The 16,820-nt window shown below is 43.1% G+C and overlaps 1 protein-coding gene across 2 annotated transcripts in view; it reads right to left on the minus strand.

The window, feature by feature from the left end:
* Nucleotides 1-11,221, minus strand: part of LOC147418687 (uncharacterized) — a 45,359-nt gene extending 34,138 nt beyond the window's left edge. Inside the window, exon 1 of one of the 2 annotated variants that reach the window (XM_086505449.1) lies at nt 10,877-11,221. In XM_086505449.1, the coding sequence (XP_086361575.1) occupies nt 10,877-10,942 (66 nt within the window). In that variant the 5' untranslated portion in view covers nt 10,943-11,221. The remainder of the gene's footprint in view (nt 1-10,876) is intronic. The other variant, XM_086505448.1, reaches the window with a different exon arrangement.
* Between the last annotated feature and the right edge of the window lie 5,599 nt (nt 11,222-16,820).

Below are 16,820 nucleotides of genomic sequence, written 5' to 3' on the forward strand. Positions count from 1 at the left end.
TTTGATTTACACGAAATTTCTCGCAAGAAATCTTGTTAAATCATCCTGTACCTGTTTTGAATTAGCCTTTAGCTAATTCGGTACCTGTATGAAATCATTCCAAGTGGAAGGAATCTGTCCTTGTAACAACAGTATATTCCACCATTGACTTGCATTTTTTTTCCAGAAAAGTGGCAGCTTTCCTGACTTTAAATGCTCCTTCCAACAAATGCTTTGTCAAACTGTTCGAGGAAAGAGAAAACCTTTGTCATCTCATCAAAGCCATTGAATGTGTCAATGGACTCACTGATCATCTTCTTTGTATGGCTTTAGCTTATCCATTGACTCCAAGTTGTCAAAAGAGACAGTTTGCATAATGGGTACACCTGTGGGAGCCATCTATACTCCCTGGCCAGTAACATGTTGATGTCCAGGTGTCATATTCACTGATGGGATTGAAAAACCAGCCATACACAAGTTGCCTTGTGACACCCCAAACTGACCTTGTGTGCCCTGAAATCCTGGGTGCAAACCAATGTTTGCATACATGAGGTTGGGCACCATGCCTTGCATACCCCTAAACACTATTCCTGGCATGCCAAAACTGCCTTGAACTTGATGTGCTATTGATGAAGATTGTATGAACTCCATAAATCTTGGATTCTCCATCAATTGCTTGAACATGGTCACAGCAGTAACAACCTGCAAAGTTTTCTCTGCTTGGCCTGAACTCTCGCCAATTTCATGTGCAGTTGGAATAGGCTGTCTATCCTCTGAAGAGGAACCCTCTTCCTTGCTGCCATCCATCCTGTATCCAAAGAAAGGCTCGTAGCCTTTCTCACCTGAATCCAAAGAAAGACTCTCGTAGCCTTTCTCACTGTAAATCCAAAGAAAGACTAGTAGCCTTTCTCACCTATATCCAAAGAAAGACTCTCGTAGCCTTTCTCACCTGTAAATCCACTCGATCTACTTTCAAACTCTCTGTGTTTTCAAGGTCATCCCAAACTCTCTCTGTGTCTTTAATCCAAACTGACCAATGCTCACTTTTTGAGGAAAAAGGATTTAATCCCGTCGATGGAACCATGTAACCAGCCTTTAACTTCAAAAAGGGCGGTAGACTTTACTTCAAACCTTGATTTAGCTTTCACCCATTATTAGTCGTCTATTCTACCTGTGCTATGATGACACAAAGAGAGGGGAATGGGATACAGATGCTAGAATGCATCTGTATGCGAGTCAGACACCAAACCGGCCCCTAAATTAGGCGCCCCTTTTGGTATTTCTTTATTCTTTAACAAAGGGAATAAAAGCTGTGGTTCCTACAAGCTGCCCCGCACAACCTTGGCTGAATTTCAACTGTTCTGGCCCGATTTCGGCAACATAACTGTACTAGGACCCTTCACAGTCAATATTCCCACGCATTGGATGACTTTCCCGACGCATACGGACACTTTGCAAAACCTGGCCAGAATCTGCAGCACGCTGAATTCTCTGTTTTTTGCCCCGAAAATGCGCCAGATCACCTGTACAGCGGTCCCCTTGCGTCCCCGAACCTCCTAGGGATATTAGGGTCCGTTTAGGGCCAAAACCCTAAACCTGCAAAAATACACAGCAGGCTGTAATTCCCTGTTTTGGGCTCCGTTTCGCGTGCCGGTCGCATTTGTAGCAAGACCTCGAGCTCCCACACCTGTAGGGCTACTTGCCCTTTGAATCGGACAAGATTTCGGGCGTGAAACCTTTCCGAATTCACCTGTACCTACGGGGGATTAGCCACTAGCTAATCCAGTACCTGTGCAAGAGGCTCTTGCCTCGGCAATCGCGCATGAACCCACACAACTGTACATTGGTCAATCTGATGAGCCCACTAGAGGGGCATAACCATAAAGAATAGGGGGGAGAGAGAGCAGTGAGAGGTGCGCAGGTCATCACATCCTGCACCTCACTGTACATAGACGGTAAGCCAGCACTCCATTGAAGCTCTCCCACCTATGACAGCACTCAAAAACGAGCTCACAGCTGAAAATTACGTTTTTGCTTTCTCTTTAAGTAGTAAACTGGCCTCAGAGTGCCAAGTGTCACTCATTTGTGCATTTTCCCGCTTTAGATCCTTGGGTCTAAAAATATCTCACCAGCAGCCTCTGTTGACTTGGCTAGAGAGTAACAAAATGATCTCCATGTCAAACTGCACGTAATGACGCGAAGACATTTTGCCGTCCAAAAATAGCAGTCCCCAAAATTTAGGAGTTTCTGCCATTACATTCTTCTAGGTCATCTGACCCTCTTTGTACACTGCAGCCCACACCCAGAACTGAAATGTAGCCTATGTAGCAAAGGATTCCGCTTTGGCTGGCCAATGATCCCACTTTGGCTAACCATAGTCCTTGTCCAACCTTAGTGCTCTTTAGCCCTCAAGCCTGGACTCTCTCTGAACAGTTCCACACTGGCTATGCAATGCAGGGCAGTTAGATTTCCAGAGGGGTGTTTCCAAAAGGTAAAACAAATGAAATTCCCCAAAGAAAGAGAAAATAAACAAAAATGGAATTGCCGCTGGCCGGTGACAGCTGAAAACGCACCTGTACGGTGAGGTTATGACCCTCACCAGTGTCTGCTTTGGAGTAGCAATTAGCTACCCCTGTTCCTGCTCAAGGAGGCTCTTGCCTCAGCACAAAAGCATGAACCCACACAGCTGTACATCAGTCAAATGAAGAGCCCTCTTGTGGAGCATCACATAACTGCACGTAGGGGAGAGAGAGAGCAGTGTGTAGCGTGCAGGGCATCACTCCTAGCACCACACTGTACATGAGAGGGAAAGAAAGCACTCCATATCTCTTAACCTGTGACGGGTTCTCAATGAAGCATCCTCCCAGCACAAAACGAGCGCCCCTTCTTCTACCCTTGACCTGTAATGCATCTGTGAACAAATAGATGCAAAAAGGAGAAGATTTCTATGGCTGTCAAAACCTACGTATCGCTGAAAACGCAGCAAAACAGCCCTGTAAACACGGTTCTGATGCCTTCCAATGTTGAAAATGAGCTCCTTGGACCTAGGCAAAGTCATGGGAAGCTCAAAAATGGAGAGAAATGGCTGAAAATCAGTGTTAACAGCCTCCAAAACTGCTCCAACAAGACAGTTACGAGTTTTGTTCTCCCTAACTTGGTAAATTGACCAAAAAGTGCCACTTGGCACTCATGCATGCAATTTTCCCGCATTGGGCTTTCTGCTTAAAAATCTCTCAATTGGTGCATCAATTGACTTTGCAGCAGAGTAATAAAATGTTCCCCTGGTCATACCGAAGGTAATGACGCGAACACATTTCACGACCCAAAATAGCAGTTCCCTAATTTTTAGGAAATGATTCCGTTGGGCTCCCACTAGTCATCCGACCATCTATCCTCATTGGGACCGCATCCAAAAGTGCAATGTGGCCCAACTATCGGATACTTTCTGTTGGTGATCCCACCTTGACTTTATGCCTTTATTAAGTTCACTTCCTAGTATCCACCAACTTGCTAAGTGCAACGAGGGGACCTACATGATCTTGCTCTGAGCCTAGACATCCTCTTACCGTACAAATTCCAGTACTGACCAACTTTCCGTGTGAGGGTGAAACTACCGTTCACATTGGCCATACAATGTCCAACCATTTGCAACTTCAAAAAGAGGTTCTCAAAAATTAAACAAAAATCATTGGAAAGAAACCAACAACTAAGGTTAGCAATTGCCACGTCCTCGTGACAGAGCCTTTAAATACTTTCCAAGGGCCACCACCAAACATAGTACAATATCCCTTGACATCTAGCTGGCCAACTAAAAATGGACTTTTCTTGATGCCAAGTACATACCTAACATCTTGCAAATTTAGCTCTTGGGCATTTTCAAGTGCCAAGTGTATAGTGCCAAAATCCTCAATCTCACATACATGGTTATTGCCCAAGTAAACTTTACCCAGACTGCCTGCAGTGTATGAAGCAAAGGCCTCCAAAGATAGAGTCATATGAAATGAGACACCACTGTCTACTATCCATGATTGTGACAAACCATCATGTGCTGAAAGTAATGCATCAATTACCTCTGGTTTTATGATGTACATGTCACTTGCCATTGCCACAGTACCATCATGAAAGCATGAGTCAACAACAAGTACATCACCCATGTCAACAATTTCTTCAATGACAACACTAGAAGCAACATTTGCCTTGGCAACTTCCTTGGAATAAGAGCCATGATCATCACTTTTAGCATCATTAGTATCCTTCTTCTTCTTACCTTGTTGTTTCTTCCTTTCAAGTTCCTGCTTGTAGTACATGCAATCAGGGTTTTTTATGCCCTTTGCGTCCACATTGATAGCATGTAACATCCGGGGACTTACCCTGCTCTTACTCCTATTCTTACCTCTATTGTTTGCATTATTCTTCTTTTCAGACCTGCCTCTAACGACCCGCTACTTTCCCCGCTGGTCTTTCTTCTAATCTCTTCATTGAGAATAGAACCTCGTACATCATCAAATGTCAAAGCAGCATGGTTGCTCAAAGAAACAACAAAAGCTTCCAAGCTGTCAAGCAAGTCATCAGTAAGAAAATAGCCTTTAGCTTGTCACCAAATGGCTGCAAACCTGAGTCTTGCAACTGACTCAAGATACCTGTGACTTAGCATGTAACATCCTGGCACTTACCCTGCTCTTACTCCTATTCTTGCCTCTATTGTTTGCATTATTCTTCTTTTCAGACCTCCCTATAACATTATACGCTGACCCGCTACTTTCCCCGCTGGTCTTTCTTCTAATCTCTTCAATGAGAATAGAACCTTGTACACCATCAAATGTCAAAGCAGCATTGTTGCTCAAAGAAACAACAAAAGCTTCCAAGCTGTCAGGCAAAGTCATCAGTAAGAAAATAGCCTTTAGCTTGTCACCAAATGGCTGCAAACCTGAGTCTTGCAACTGACTCAAGATACCTGTGACTTAGCATGTAATATCCTGGGACTTACCCTGCTCTTACTCCTATTCTTGCCTCTATTGTTTGCATTATTCTTCTTTTCAGACCTGCCTCTAACATTATACGCTGACCCGCTACTTTCCCTACTGGTCTTTCTTCTAATCTCTTCATTGAGAATAGAACCTCGTACACCATCAAATGTCAAAGCAGCATTGTTGCTCAAAGAAACAACAAAAGCTTCCAAGCTGTCAGGCAAAGTCATCAGTAAGAAAATAGCCTTTAGCTTGTCACCAAATGGCTGCAAACCTGAGTCTTGCAACTGACTCAAGATACCTGTGAAAGCACTCAAGTGTTCAGATGCAAGCTTAGACTCATCCAACTCCATGTTTACAAGCTTACGCATAAGATGCACTTAATTCATAGGAGTTGTATTCTTATACGTATTTGTCAATTTCTTCCAGATAGCATACCCAATGTCAAGACGCTTAATGTCTATGAGCACCTCATCGGACACAACCATCTTTATGTAAGCAATAGCTTTCTTTTTAAGCCTAGCCCAATCATCATCTGACAAAGTTGCACGTTTCACTTCCAAAAGTGCATCATCAACAATCTTTCGAGAATAAGATTCCTTGCATTCTATCCTTCCGCAAGTCAAAGCCAGAGCCGTCAAACCTTCTTGATTTCAAGGAGAGACTTTGACTCACCACTCATAGACGCATTAGAGGCCATTTCGGTGCAAAAAGGACCAAAAATTCAGTGCTGTAATTTTAAGACAGCAGGCTGAAAACTGAGCTTTTAGCCTCCTACAGGCTCAATACTCAGTGTAGAAGAGCAAGAAGTGGTAACATTGCATTACCGGCACTTTATCACAAGTGTACAGCAGTAAAGGAGAATAAATTTCAGCAATAAAAGCTGACATTTCAGCACACAAATAGGGCATACATTCCTTGCATGAATACTCCCACTTGAGTAGTAGTGCATATACAACAACCTCAAATCTGCAAATGAATTAAAAGCTGTTGCAAAATGTATTTTCAGTAATACATCAACTCAATGGCGAGTATTCCGCATGTAAAATACATAAATGTGGGCCACATAAATTTCTTGACGCATATAAAACCTGCGTTTTCCTGTAATTTCTTGAAAAAACCCAAGAATAGAACTCAAATTATTTGCTCAAACTATCCACAAATTGCAATACATTCACCAATGTCTACAAATTATTGAAATTTCAACAAAAGCCCCAAATTTTGACGGTCTAATTTCTGAAATTTTTGCAAATTGGGCAAAACCCCCAATTTTCCTCAACCTGTAAATGCAATTTCAGCCTATAGAGCTTCAATGTACTGTGAAATTGGTGATAGGGGCGCCAATCTTTGGGGCCTACAAGGTGTCAATGTTTGCTTGGTAGCACTCTAGCTGTCAGGCCGTGGTTTGTTTGAAGTGTTAATTCAAGTCACAGGCTTATTTGTGAAGTTCCTTTGTGTCATAAAGTTAGCATTGTAAAGATCGGGTGAAAGCTAAAGTCTACCGCCCTACGGGCCGGTTTATAGTTCCATTGCCCTTCTGGCACATCACCCACAAAGGGTCTTAGAAGACTCACGTGAAAACCCAATATGAATCTTCCAAATTTCAACCTATTCACAACATCGTTGATCTTATCAAGTACTTGAAAAGGCCCATATATCGCATGTTGAGCTTCGGAAACAAACTTTCCCTCCCCTTCATTTTAACTTTGCCTTTTCAAATCGCAAGTGTACCCAATCACCAAGTGAAAACAACAATTCAAGTCCATGACCATCAGCAACCCTTTTCTGCTTTGCCTCAGTCTTCTTCAAGGCAAGCTTGATCTTCTTATACATTTCACCCATATTCTCAACATAACAATCTGCTTCGAAAATTTTGTCGTTTGTGTGCAAAATGGGAGGAACCTTTTTGCCACCCTCAACAATCTCAAAAGGTGCCTTGCATGTTGACGAATGCACCGTATTGTTGCATGCATACTCAAGCATAGGTAGATTGTCACATACTGCTGACATGTCAAGCCACTGAAGAACGGAGCCAACTTGCAAATCCGGCCCGAGGGCCTAAACCCTAGAAGAAGGAGCAGAAGAAGTTTTACCAACTTGCAAAGCCTTGCCAAGTGGCCTATTTTTAAAGAGAAGCTCCCACCAACTTATGGGACCCTGTCCAATGGGGCCTAAGTAACCCAAAGAGATTAAAATCGGCAGCACACACAGAAGCATTGCGTTCCGAGCTGATGACATGGCACTGCTGTACGGATTTCCAATTTTTGCGTTAACTACTGACGTGGCAACCTACACAGGTTACCGGGTTGTACGTTAACATGTTGACGTGACACTTGTACGGATTTCCGCATTTTACGTTGGCTGCTGACGTGGCACGTATTTCCACAGTTTGCGCTGGCAGCATTTGCGCAAGATGCTTTTTGGGACCACATGCTTCTGAGTTTGATGCTTTTCATGTAACTCCTTTTCATGGGCCAAGAGCCTTTAAATATGTGTTGAGGGCTCATTCTCTGGCACACTTCAATACAAAGGTGCAAAGAGTGGAGTACTGCCATTGTACTGAGTTCAAGCAATATAAAGAAATACCGAAAGGGACGCCAAGGTTTAGGGCCAATGTTCTCTTTGGGTGGAACCCCACCACTCCCCATCTCGTGTTGTCTATCTGTCACAAACTGGTGACGTGGCTACCCAATACACACACACACACATCCTCTCTTGGCATGGAATGCAGCCTGGCTGAAAATGCAACACCGGAAATTACGTTGAAATGCTACGTGGCAAGGGTATACGGCAACCCCCCGGAAAACGCAAAACCACTGACACGTGGTAGGCTGTACGGACGCCCGCGTTTTGCAGTGGATTTTGCAGCAGCAGAAAAAAGCAAGGCCAGCTTTTGGGTTGCTGCTTTATTCTACGCAATTGGGGGGGGGGGGGAGAGAGAGAGAGAGAGAGAGAGAGAGAGAGAGAGAGGTGTAGCGGAATGATTGTTTGCGCTTTGCTCAAGATGAGTGCTCCGAACTGTGCTCAAGGTTCCTTTTAGTTCTTATGGAAGGGAGAGCCTTCCATTCTCGATGGAAAGTGCTATGATCACGAACAAAGTGAATGGACAATGTGCGTGCAAGTGTATGAGACTGAGAGATAGAGAGAGAAGAGAGATACGACACCAGAGACGTTGTAAAACCCTCCTCCGAAGGCCCCACTCTCGTCGGCGAGAGTGGTCTACTTATTGATTGCACAAGTGGTACAATGCCGCAGCAATGGACTGATGCAACCTGTGACTATGTCGTTGACGACAATGGTGATGACGACGACGACTTATGGCTGAATTCTACAATCTTTCTACTGTTGTCCAAAAACGCTATGGACTGAAATCTGCTAATCTTCTATCTGCTGAATTCTGACTCTATGTCGGTGACGATGTCGATGACAATGATGCGACGACGGCGTGCTGAAAACGCAGATGCTGAAATCTGCGTTTTCCGGGCTGAAACTGTAAACCTTGCAGAAACTGACCGTGCGGCGAGGAACCGTTGCGGGAAGGTGAGATCTGCGAGGTTCGGGACTTGATCTGCGATGACTGACTGCTGAAAACTGAAAACGCTGATCCTAGGGCTGATTCTGTCACGATAGATCTGCAAAACGTTGAGGTTGCTGGCAGATGCAAGAACGCTAGGCTGATCTGCTGTGGGTCTTGTCGCCGTGGCTCTGCAAATGCAAAACGCTGGCTATCTGGGGAAGCTGGCGATCATGGGAGAAAACGCTAGGGTTGAGTATGGCGATGATACAAGGACTGAAAACGCCAAGGGAACCGAGTACTGCTGATGATGCGGGAACTGCTAGAAATAGAAAACGCTAGGGTGCTTGAGGGTGTGGCGAGGATGGGGGAATCAAAAACGCCAAGGATTCTTGTTGGGGTTCTGCTGAAAAGTTGCTTGTTGAGCATGTGCTCCTGCTGCCTCTTCTGCCAAATAGTGCTAACTTGGGTTTGCTTATATATTAACTTAGCAAAATTGCCCTACCTACTTTTGTTGGAAGGTGGTCACTTAAAAATAATAAGTGAAAATTGTCAAAAATAGGGAAAATGCACTGGAGAATTCCCCTAACTGATTCTGATGGATTATGGAGGGAATACTAATGATCATGCTGTGTGCAACCAGAGGATATGCATCTACACTAAGTGACTGGGCATGCACGGTCTACGAATAGACTCACAAAAAGTGCCAGATCACTTCTAATCTAGACTGATTGGACTGACTGAACCCTGATCATGCTATAGCTTGTCCACAGACACAGGGTTGGATGTGGCACGTGACAGAGAGAGAGAGAGAGAGAGAGAGAGAGAGAGAGAGAGCTCTTTTGCTTTGCTTTATTCTCTCAAGAGAGAGCTTGTGAGATGAAGACAGGCTTTTGATTTTCAGCTTTTGGGGCTCTGCTTTTGGCATCCCTTGTAAACCTTTAAATAAGTGGGCAGGCGTCCCACTTCTCAGAGCATCTGGACGCAGAGTCTAAGAGTTAAATCCTCCCACTCGCTTGTACTTTTGCAACAGATTAATACAAAAAGAAATACCGAAAGGGGCGCCAGTCTTTGGGGCCAATACCTCTAGGCAAGGAACTCCGTCGGGCCAGTGTCGACTCAATTGTAAACTGTAAATTGTTTTGAAGTGAATACTTGTGGTGTCGCGGTAGATTCTCGACTTGAGTGTCCAAGTCTGTTACAGTGGTCTCAGAGCATAGCCGATTTCTCTTCTACGGGAAATCCGATCCTTTTTACACGGCACTTATGGCTTCAGACAGAGATCACTCGACTTCCTCTGCAGCTGGAGATGCGGAAAGAGATCACAACGAGGATTCACGCAAGAAGTACGGCCCACCTCGCCTACTCAGGCGGAGATCAAAGAGATGGAGCGTCGACGATTGATCGGCGATGCAACAAAGATAATGCTAAATTTTGCGAAGGACCCGAAATTTGCAAAATTTATGAGTCAGACCTCCTTCGACGAGGTGCATGCACAATGGCAGCAGACCGCAGAACCACCCCTCAAACTGGCCCTGAAGAAACCTCTACTCCAAGGATGTATATAGGATGTATACAAATACAAGGATGTATACAGAGCAAGAATTAGAAGAGGTGGTTGATGGACGAATTGCTAAGCTTTTTAACGCGCAAAACAAAGCTAAAAAGCACGACAAAAGGCAGAAGAAAGGCGCTGACTTCCCGGGTTATTTGGATCGTCAATCTACATTTATGTCGGCAAGAAAACAAAAGAAGCGTGTTCGATTTGAAGGAGTACCCAGTTGTTCTTGTTCTTCTTCTTCTTCTGACAGTTCTTCTAGCTCCTCTGACTCGAGCGAAGAAGACAAAAAAGGCAAAAAGCAAAGCAAAAAGCAAAGCTTCGGAAAGGGCAAGAAAAAGGCAAAGAAGCCTGACACATTCCTAGACCAAGAATTTAGTTGCAAAGAAACCTCTGGCACATTACCTATCCTAACATTGACCTAGGAAGTTTGTATCCCACACAGGAATGCATAATGCACTCAGGCAACTGTCTGCATCCCTCGCATTTCAGGTTCACATAGGTTTTCAGTTGTTTTTCAGGTCTTTCTTTTCATGTCAAGAAAGACCGCCCTGAAACTTCTTGACCAGCAAAGACAAAAGTTTCACATTGTGCAAGTAGAAGTCACTCCAGTACTGCAGTCGTTGGGTATTTGCTGTCCCGTGATCGCCCTCACCAATACGTGCTGGGAAAAGAGTAGGTTGGTGGGACTCTGAATGTGTGTGTGTGTGTGTGTGTGTGTGTGTGTGTGTGTGTGTGTGTGCGCGTGCGCGCGCGAGAGAGAGAGAGAGAGAGAGAGAGAGAGAGAGAGAGAGGATCTCGTAAGAGAAGATAGTTTTGATCATTCGATGGGCATTGGGTAGCAAAGAGTGCACATACCTTTCTGTTCTCGCCTAGCTTTTCAGAATCTGAATCATGTGCTTCTCCAGTTTCTGCCCAACTCATTTCCGGATCAAGAGCACATAGCGAGAAATGCGAAGCTACGAGGTGGTCGCCCTGCCACTTCTTCTTACGGATGAGTTAAAGCTGCCCCGACCCTGTTGATCTGCTTCTCTTTCCTGGCGTTGATCGATTTTCTGATCTGCTTTGCTTTCCTGGCGTTAATCGAGTTCAGAGAACTGCAGATAAGCCATTACCGGACGTCCTTGACCTCGAGCCTATTTACACCGGCTAGTAGTACCTGTAATTTCCAGTCTTATTCCACAATGTCATCTGTTAAATAACACGCATCATGAATGAGGAGGTGGACCCCCCTGTTTGGAACGCCCATGTGTTTCTATTCCACAATGTCATCTGTTAAATAACACACATCATGAATGAGGAGGTGAAACCTCCCCCCTCCCCCCCCCTCCCCCTTTTGGAACGCCCATGTGTTTCTATTCCACAATGTCATCTGTTAAATAAAACGCATCATGAACGCGGGGGTGACCCCCTGTTTGGAACGCCCATTATGCCCAATGTCTCGTGTGCTCTGTTGCTCCGTCGCAATCCATAATCGTGACTCACACCCCATCTTCGACAATGCACAAGCTAGAATCAGCTTCAACAATAAGAGAACTTTGTGAATTGCACACTTTGTAGCCCCTTATACTTTTTTCCTTAGTCATTGGTGTATTGGATAGGGAGAACTTTGAAGCAAGCCTTCATTGATCTTATAAGTACCGACCTCATGATAAACATCCACAAAAGATGAGGTGTCTTTGTTGTTTAGCTCTAGCATAGTTAACATATTATCATTAAGGTCTTCAAAAGGATTTGTGCAAATGTAAGGATGCATCAAGGATTGACGAACATTTGTACCAGCTTGGTCATAAATTGAAAATTCCCCTCAATTTTGTAACATTGAAATATTGATACGAGCGCATTAAGAGTTCTAGCTTGTAATGTGAATGTCAATTAGTATGTGTAAGTTACAAATACAGCTAGTGTGCAGTTGTAATGGCCTTGGGTGCACGAGTAATGAATAAGAGAAAGCCTAGGTATTTAAGATACTGTGCAAAGTGTGAAAGGACATACTTAAGTACAGAACTCTTGTGTGTGTGGCTATGGTTGTGGAGTCATTGAGCCTCTCCATGCTCATGAGGCTTGTGTAGCTAAATGCATTGAGCATGCTTGTACTCTTTCCGCATTGTTTTCCTTGTTTTCAATTATTATTTATGTGTGCATGTGCTTAAATAGGCCTTTACTAGTTAGATTGTTAATATTTCCTTAATCTTTGTTAAATGCAATCCTATTTCAAATATTTGTGCGTAGGATTTGGCTTAAGATTAATGTGCATGGACTAGCATGGTTTGGCTAGTATGTAGCACCAAGAGCTATGCTCGACTTGTCAGATTTGTGTGTGTGTGTGTGTGTGTGTGTGTGTGTGTGTGTGTGAGAGATTAGGAAGTGTAGAGTAAAGATTAGTAAGAGTTGTGAGTAGAAGTGGATTGGCGATTACCTATCCCCGGCATAGTAGCTACATTTCCATGGAGTCTTTCACACGCTTGTCTCTTCTATGTTGCCATTAATAATCTCACTTATTGTCAGTGAGTGTATCCATGCCCTGATCGGCGGGTTAATGATCCATGGTTTGACAATTGTGTTGGTTCGTTGTGAGTGTAGCTAGTTGCTCCGGTATGAGGTTTTAACATGGCATCGTTGTCCGAAATCAGTGCAGCTACTATAACCAAGGCATTTTAAAAGAGTACCTACATTCCCATTGAGTCTTTCACACGCTTGCCTCTTCTATGTTTCCATTAATAATCTCACTTATTGTCAGTGAGTGTATCCATGCCCTAATCAGGTTAATGATCCATGGTTTGACAATTGTGTTGGTTCGTTTCTGAGTGTAGCTAGTTGCTCCGGTATGGGGCTGTAACATGGCTACAACCAAGGCATTTTAAAAGAGGTTTGTTGCTAATTTCATCATTTGGGATTTGGTATGTGTAGTTAATGATATGTTTGTGCATAATGCATTGTTTTCAATTTCCTCTCATTTGACCTCATTTATTAGTGAAACTTAACAAGTTAATCATGTAGCCATGGTAGTATAGTATCGCACCATTTGATCAAATATGTCAATCCATTGAACTTGAAATTTAATGCTACCTTAGAGTGTAAAAACCATCTAAACACACCAATACATTCGTGGTCTCGAGAGATGCACAATGATTGCATTGCAAGCTCAACCATGTTTACTTCTAGACCTACCCTCATGGATACTATGCCTACTTGTGCAATGTTCAATCCATCAAATTCTCAATAAACCTCCCTAAGTGCAAGATAAAGTGACATATCTACATCAAGCATGCACCAAAGAAGCAATGTGTGTGCCTTGATGATTAAACAAGCCCACCTACTTCGTTCCTACTAGTATGCACAACCTAGAGCACCACCATCCAATCAAGAAGCACCACTAAAAGATTAAGCACTCAGATGAATAAGAAAATTGGGGCGAGTGCAAGATGAAGTGTACCAACTTTGTGCAATTGGAAGCCAACGTGACATTGGGGCCCAAATAACTCATCGAGTAATGAGCATCACCATAGTTGTATCTTTCATGAAGTGTCTCCATCTATAACATAATGACTTCTTTGGCAACAAAAATTGTGCAACCCCTCGTGTGTAATTCATTCAAGGAGTTACGAGGAGTCCACTCATCGAGTTGCACAACGAATTTTTTCTCTCGCATGGATGGACAAGCAACCATAATTTACCAAGTTACATGGATGTACTTTGTGTAACTCGTTAAGTTACACCAAAGATATTATAGCTCACCACCATGGCCATGCCAAGTAACTTGCCAAACTATGTGGTTCTTTGTTGAGTTCCACCGCTCTTTTTACAATGGAGGACAATGTGGATCACCAAGGTAACTCAACGAGTTACGTGCATCGTTTTGCACGTGCCATGCTTAGTGTTGAAAGATGGAACACTGAGAAGGACTACCTGATCACCTTTTTTTTTTGTAATATCTCATTTTGATAGATTGGAGATAATATTTTTATGGGAATGTACCCCTCAGGAGGAATGTGTATAATCCAAAGTTTTGTAACCCTAGGGAAACTTTTGAATTAATCAAACTATTGCGTTTATTGTGTCGTGTATGTGTGTGTGTGTGTGTGTGTGTGTGCGTGAGAGAGAGAGAGAGAGGTCTTAACTCTTCGCCATGCATGCTACAAAGCAGTCATTACGAAGCCGACACCACTAGCGAGTTAACAATTGCGAGGGCTATGTACCAACGCCAAGCTCGCAAAGTTTCGGTTTCGTCACAAGGTGAGCTCCCACGAGCTTCTGAGTGAGTTAGCAATGGCGAGGGCTACGTACCAACGCCAAGCTTGTAAAGTTTTGGTTTCGTCGAGAGACGAGCTCCCACAAGCTTCTAAGTGAGTTATCTTGCAAACTATGTGTGTGTTTTGTGAGTTATTCATACCGGTAGGCTCATGGCGAGTAGAGCTACACATTAGGATCATACAAGTTGAGAATTAATAGATTGTCTGTCTTCATATGCGTTTGTTGTACCAAGTGGTTATGGGCAAGATATAGGGTCAGAGTCCATAGGGTAGCGGCTCTTGGTAAGTAGAGTATTCCCTGTGAGTTTCGAGACGATTCGAGGACTTTTGGTCTTGATTTTTGTAGCTTAAGCATTGTATGTTGTATTGCAATCACAAGCACATAGGATGCCTGGGTTTGATTTCCTTGAGCAGTGATTGTCTTAGAAGGTTGAGTAGGTGATTGACAACCTTCTATTTGCTTCCACATGCCTGCGGGTCAAGCTGCATCCTTGGCCGACATTTTAGTATGTTGGTTTAGCTCTCGCTATGCTAACGTCTTTCGTGGCATATCGCCAACATTGGTGCCCTTGTCGGGGACAAGAGCCCTAGGTAGGTGACCTTAGACTAGTCCTACGAGGTAGAAGTCTCTCTGGTTCATCAAAGTCGTGTTATTTTATTTTAGGTAGAGTCCAGGAGTTGGACTCCTGAGATCTAGGGAAGTGCTAGAGAGTGTGTGACTCGCCTGGATTGTCTGCCGTAGGTAGTATTAGTTGTGTTTTAGTGTTGATGGTGTGTGATTGATTTGTGAGGTGATAAAAGCGATAGCTAGTCCGTGTGAGGTAGTGAAACATTTTTCTAATCATAAATGCAACACCCCATATGATGTGTAGGAGTAGTTGTAGATAGGACATGTTGATTATGATATGGGGCTATCCATCACATATTTATTTGCTCGTGTGCTTGTTTGCGTTTAAAATCCTAGAAAAGTTTGATCTTTAAGGGAAAAATGCAACAAACAAGCTTATTAGAATATTTGTGCATGACTGAATGATGTTGAGTGTATAAGAAAGCATATGTAAGAGATCTGTTAAGAAAACTTGCAATTTTGCAACTCCAGACATCATACATGTATGATGTCCTAAGGGCTAGTAGAAGACCAAAATTGACAAAACAGAGTGCGCTAGAGTGTTCAAAAGGGGTGTTTTATCCGAAGTACACCTTGAGACTAAAGTTTTGACAAACACTACCCATAAGACAAAAGACGGAGTGTCAAAAACAAAAAAAAATAGGGACTTCTAATTCTAAGCATATCTTTGCATGAAAATTGGTATTAAAGTGCTTGAAAATCAGTGTTGGAGACTTAGGGATGCTTGTGGATAAATTATGGACAAAAATCCATCAATAGACATCGTACGTGTATGATGTCTGAGGAGTGATTCTGGCAGCCAAGTGAACTTTTGACTTCACACCCATATTCTGCCTGCTGTGTTGAGCACATACACCAAGTTTGAGTTCGTTTGGACATATTGATTGAGTATTGAAAGGATTTTACTCTTTCGGGAAAATTCCTTGTCAAAAAGTGGTGAATTCGTGCAAGTTTGACTTCCAAAATTTGATGTGAGCACCTGTGCATGTTGTATACATCAAAGGGCACCTGGGTAGAAACAAACTTTCAATCTGACCAGATAGACATCATACGCATATGATGTCCTAGATGCCAATTTGGAGACAAAGGACACATCTGTGTGCACCCTTGCGATCTAGAGCATTTACGAAGTAAATAGGCAAAATTCCATTGAATTTGCAGCATTTTTAGGCTTATAAAGTCCAAAAGACGGATCTAAGCAAAGTGAATGCTTGAATTGATCATACCTAGCACCAAAAGTGTTGAAATTGAGTTTTGAAAGCTGCTGTGAGTTGCTCGTGTGGTGGAAGACCTCTGGAGTGAGTTTCACTACAATTTGACCAGCTGGACATCATACGCGTATGATGTCTGCAGGGCATTTTTAAGGACCAAAGATGACATTAGAGATTACAAGAGTGTTTAGCACCACAAAACAAGCTTAAAGACCAAGTTTCATCCAATTTGGAGCATTTTTTACTTAGAAGATCTCTCGGTGAGGTTGATAGCAACTAAGACCGAATTAGGGGTGATAGACCTACCTACAGGTGTCTTAATCACAAAGCATTAGAATACATCAAGGAGAGTCTAAATTTCAAGTTTGGGCTAATTTTGAGCACTTAGACATCAAACACATAAGAAGTCTGTAAGATCATTTTAGGGCTCAGGTAGTGATTTTGAGCACTTAGACATCAAACACGTAAGAACTCTGTAAGCTGGTTTTAGGGCTCAAGTAGTGACTTTGAGCACTTAGACATCAAACATGTAAGAAGTCTGTAAGCTCATTTTAGGGCTTAGGTAGTGATTTTGACTGTCCAAGACCCTTGTGACCCTATGATCCCATCTGTCTCTTTAGATTAGTGTATATAGCTTACATAGGGAATCAAGTCCTTATATACAGTTGTTTGGTTGGGATTAACCATCTAGTTATATCGACCAACACGGT

Source organism: Adiantum capillus-veneris, chromosome 29, assembly GCF_014529385.1.
Source record: "Adiantum capillus-veneris isolate H3 chromosome 29, ASM1452938v2, whole genome shotgun sequence".
In the NCBI taxonomy this organism is placed as follows: domain Eukaryota; kingdom Viridiplantae; phylum Streptophyta; class Polypodiopsida; order Polypodiales; family Pteridaceae; genus Adiantum; species Adiantum capillus-veneris.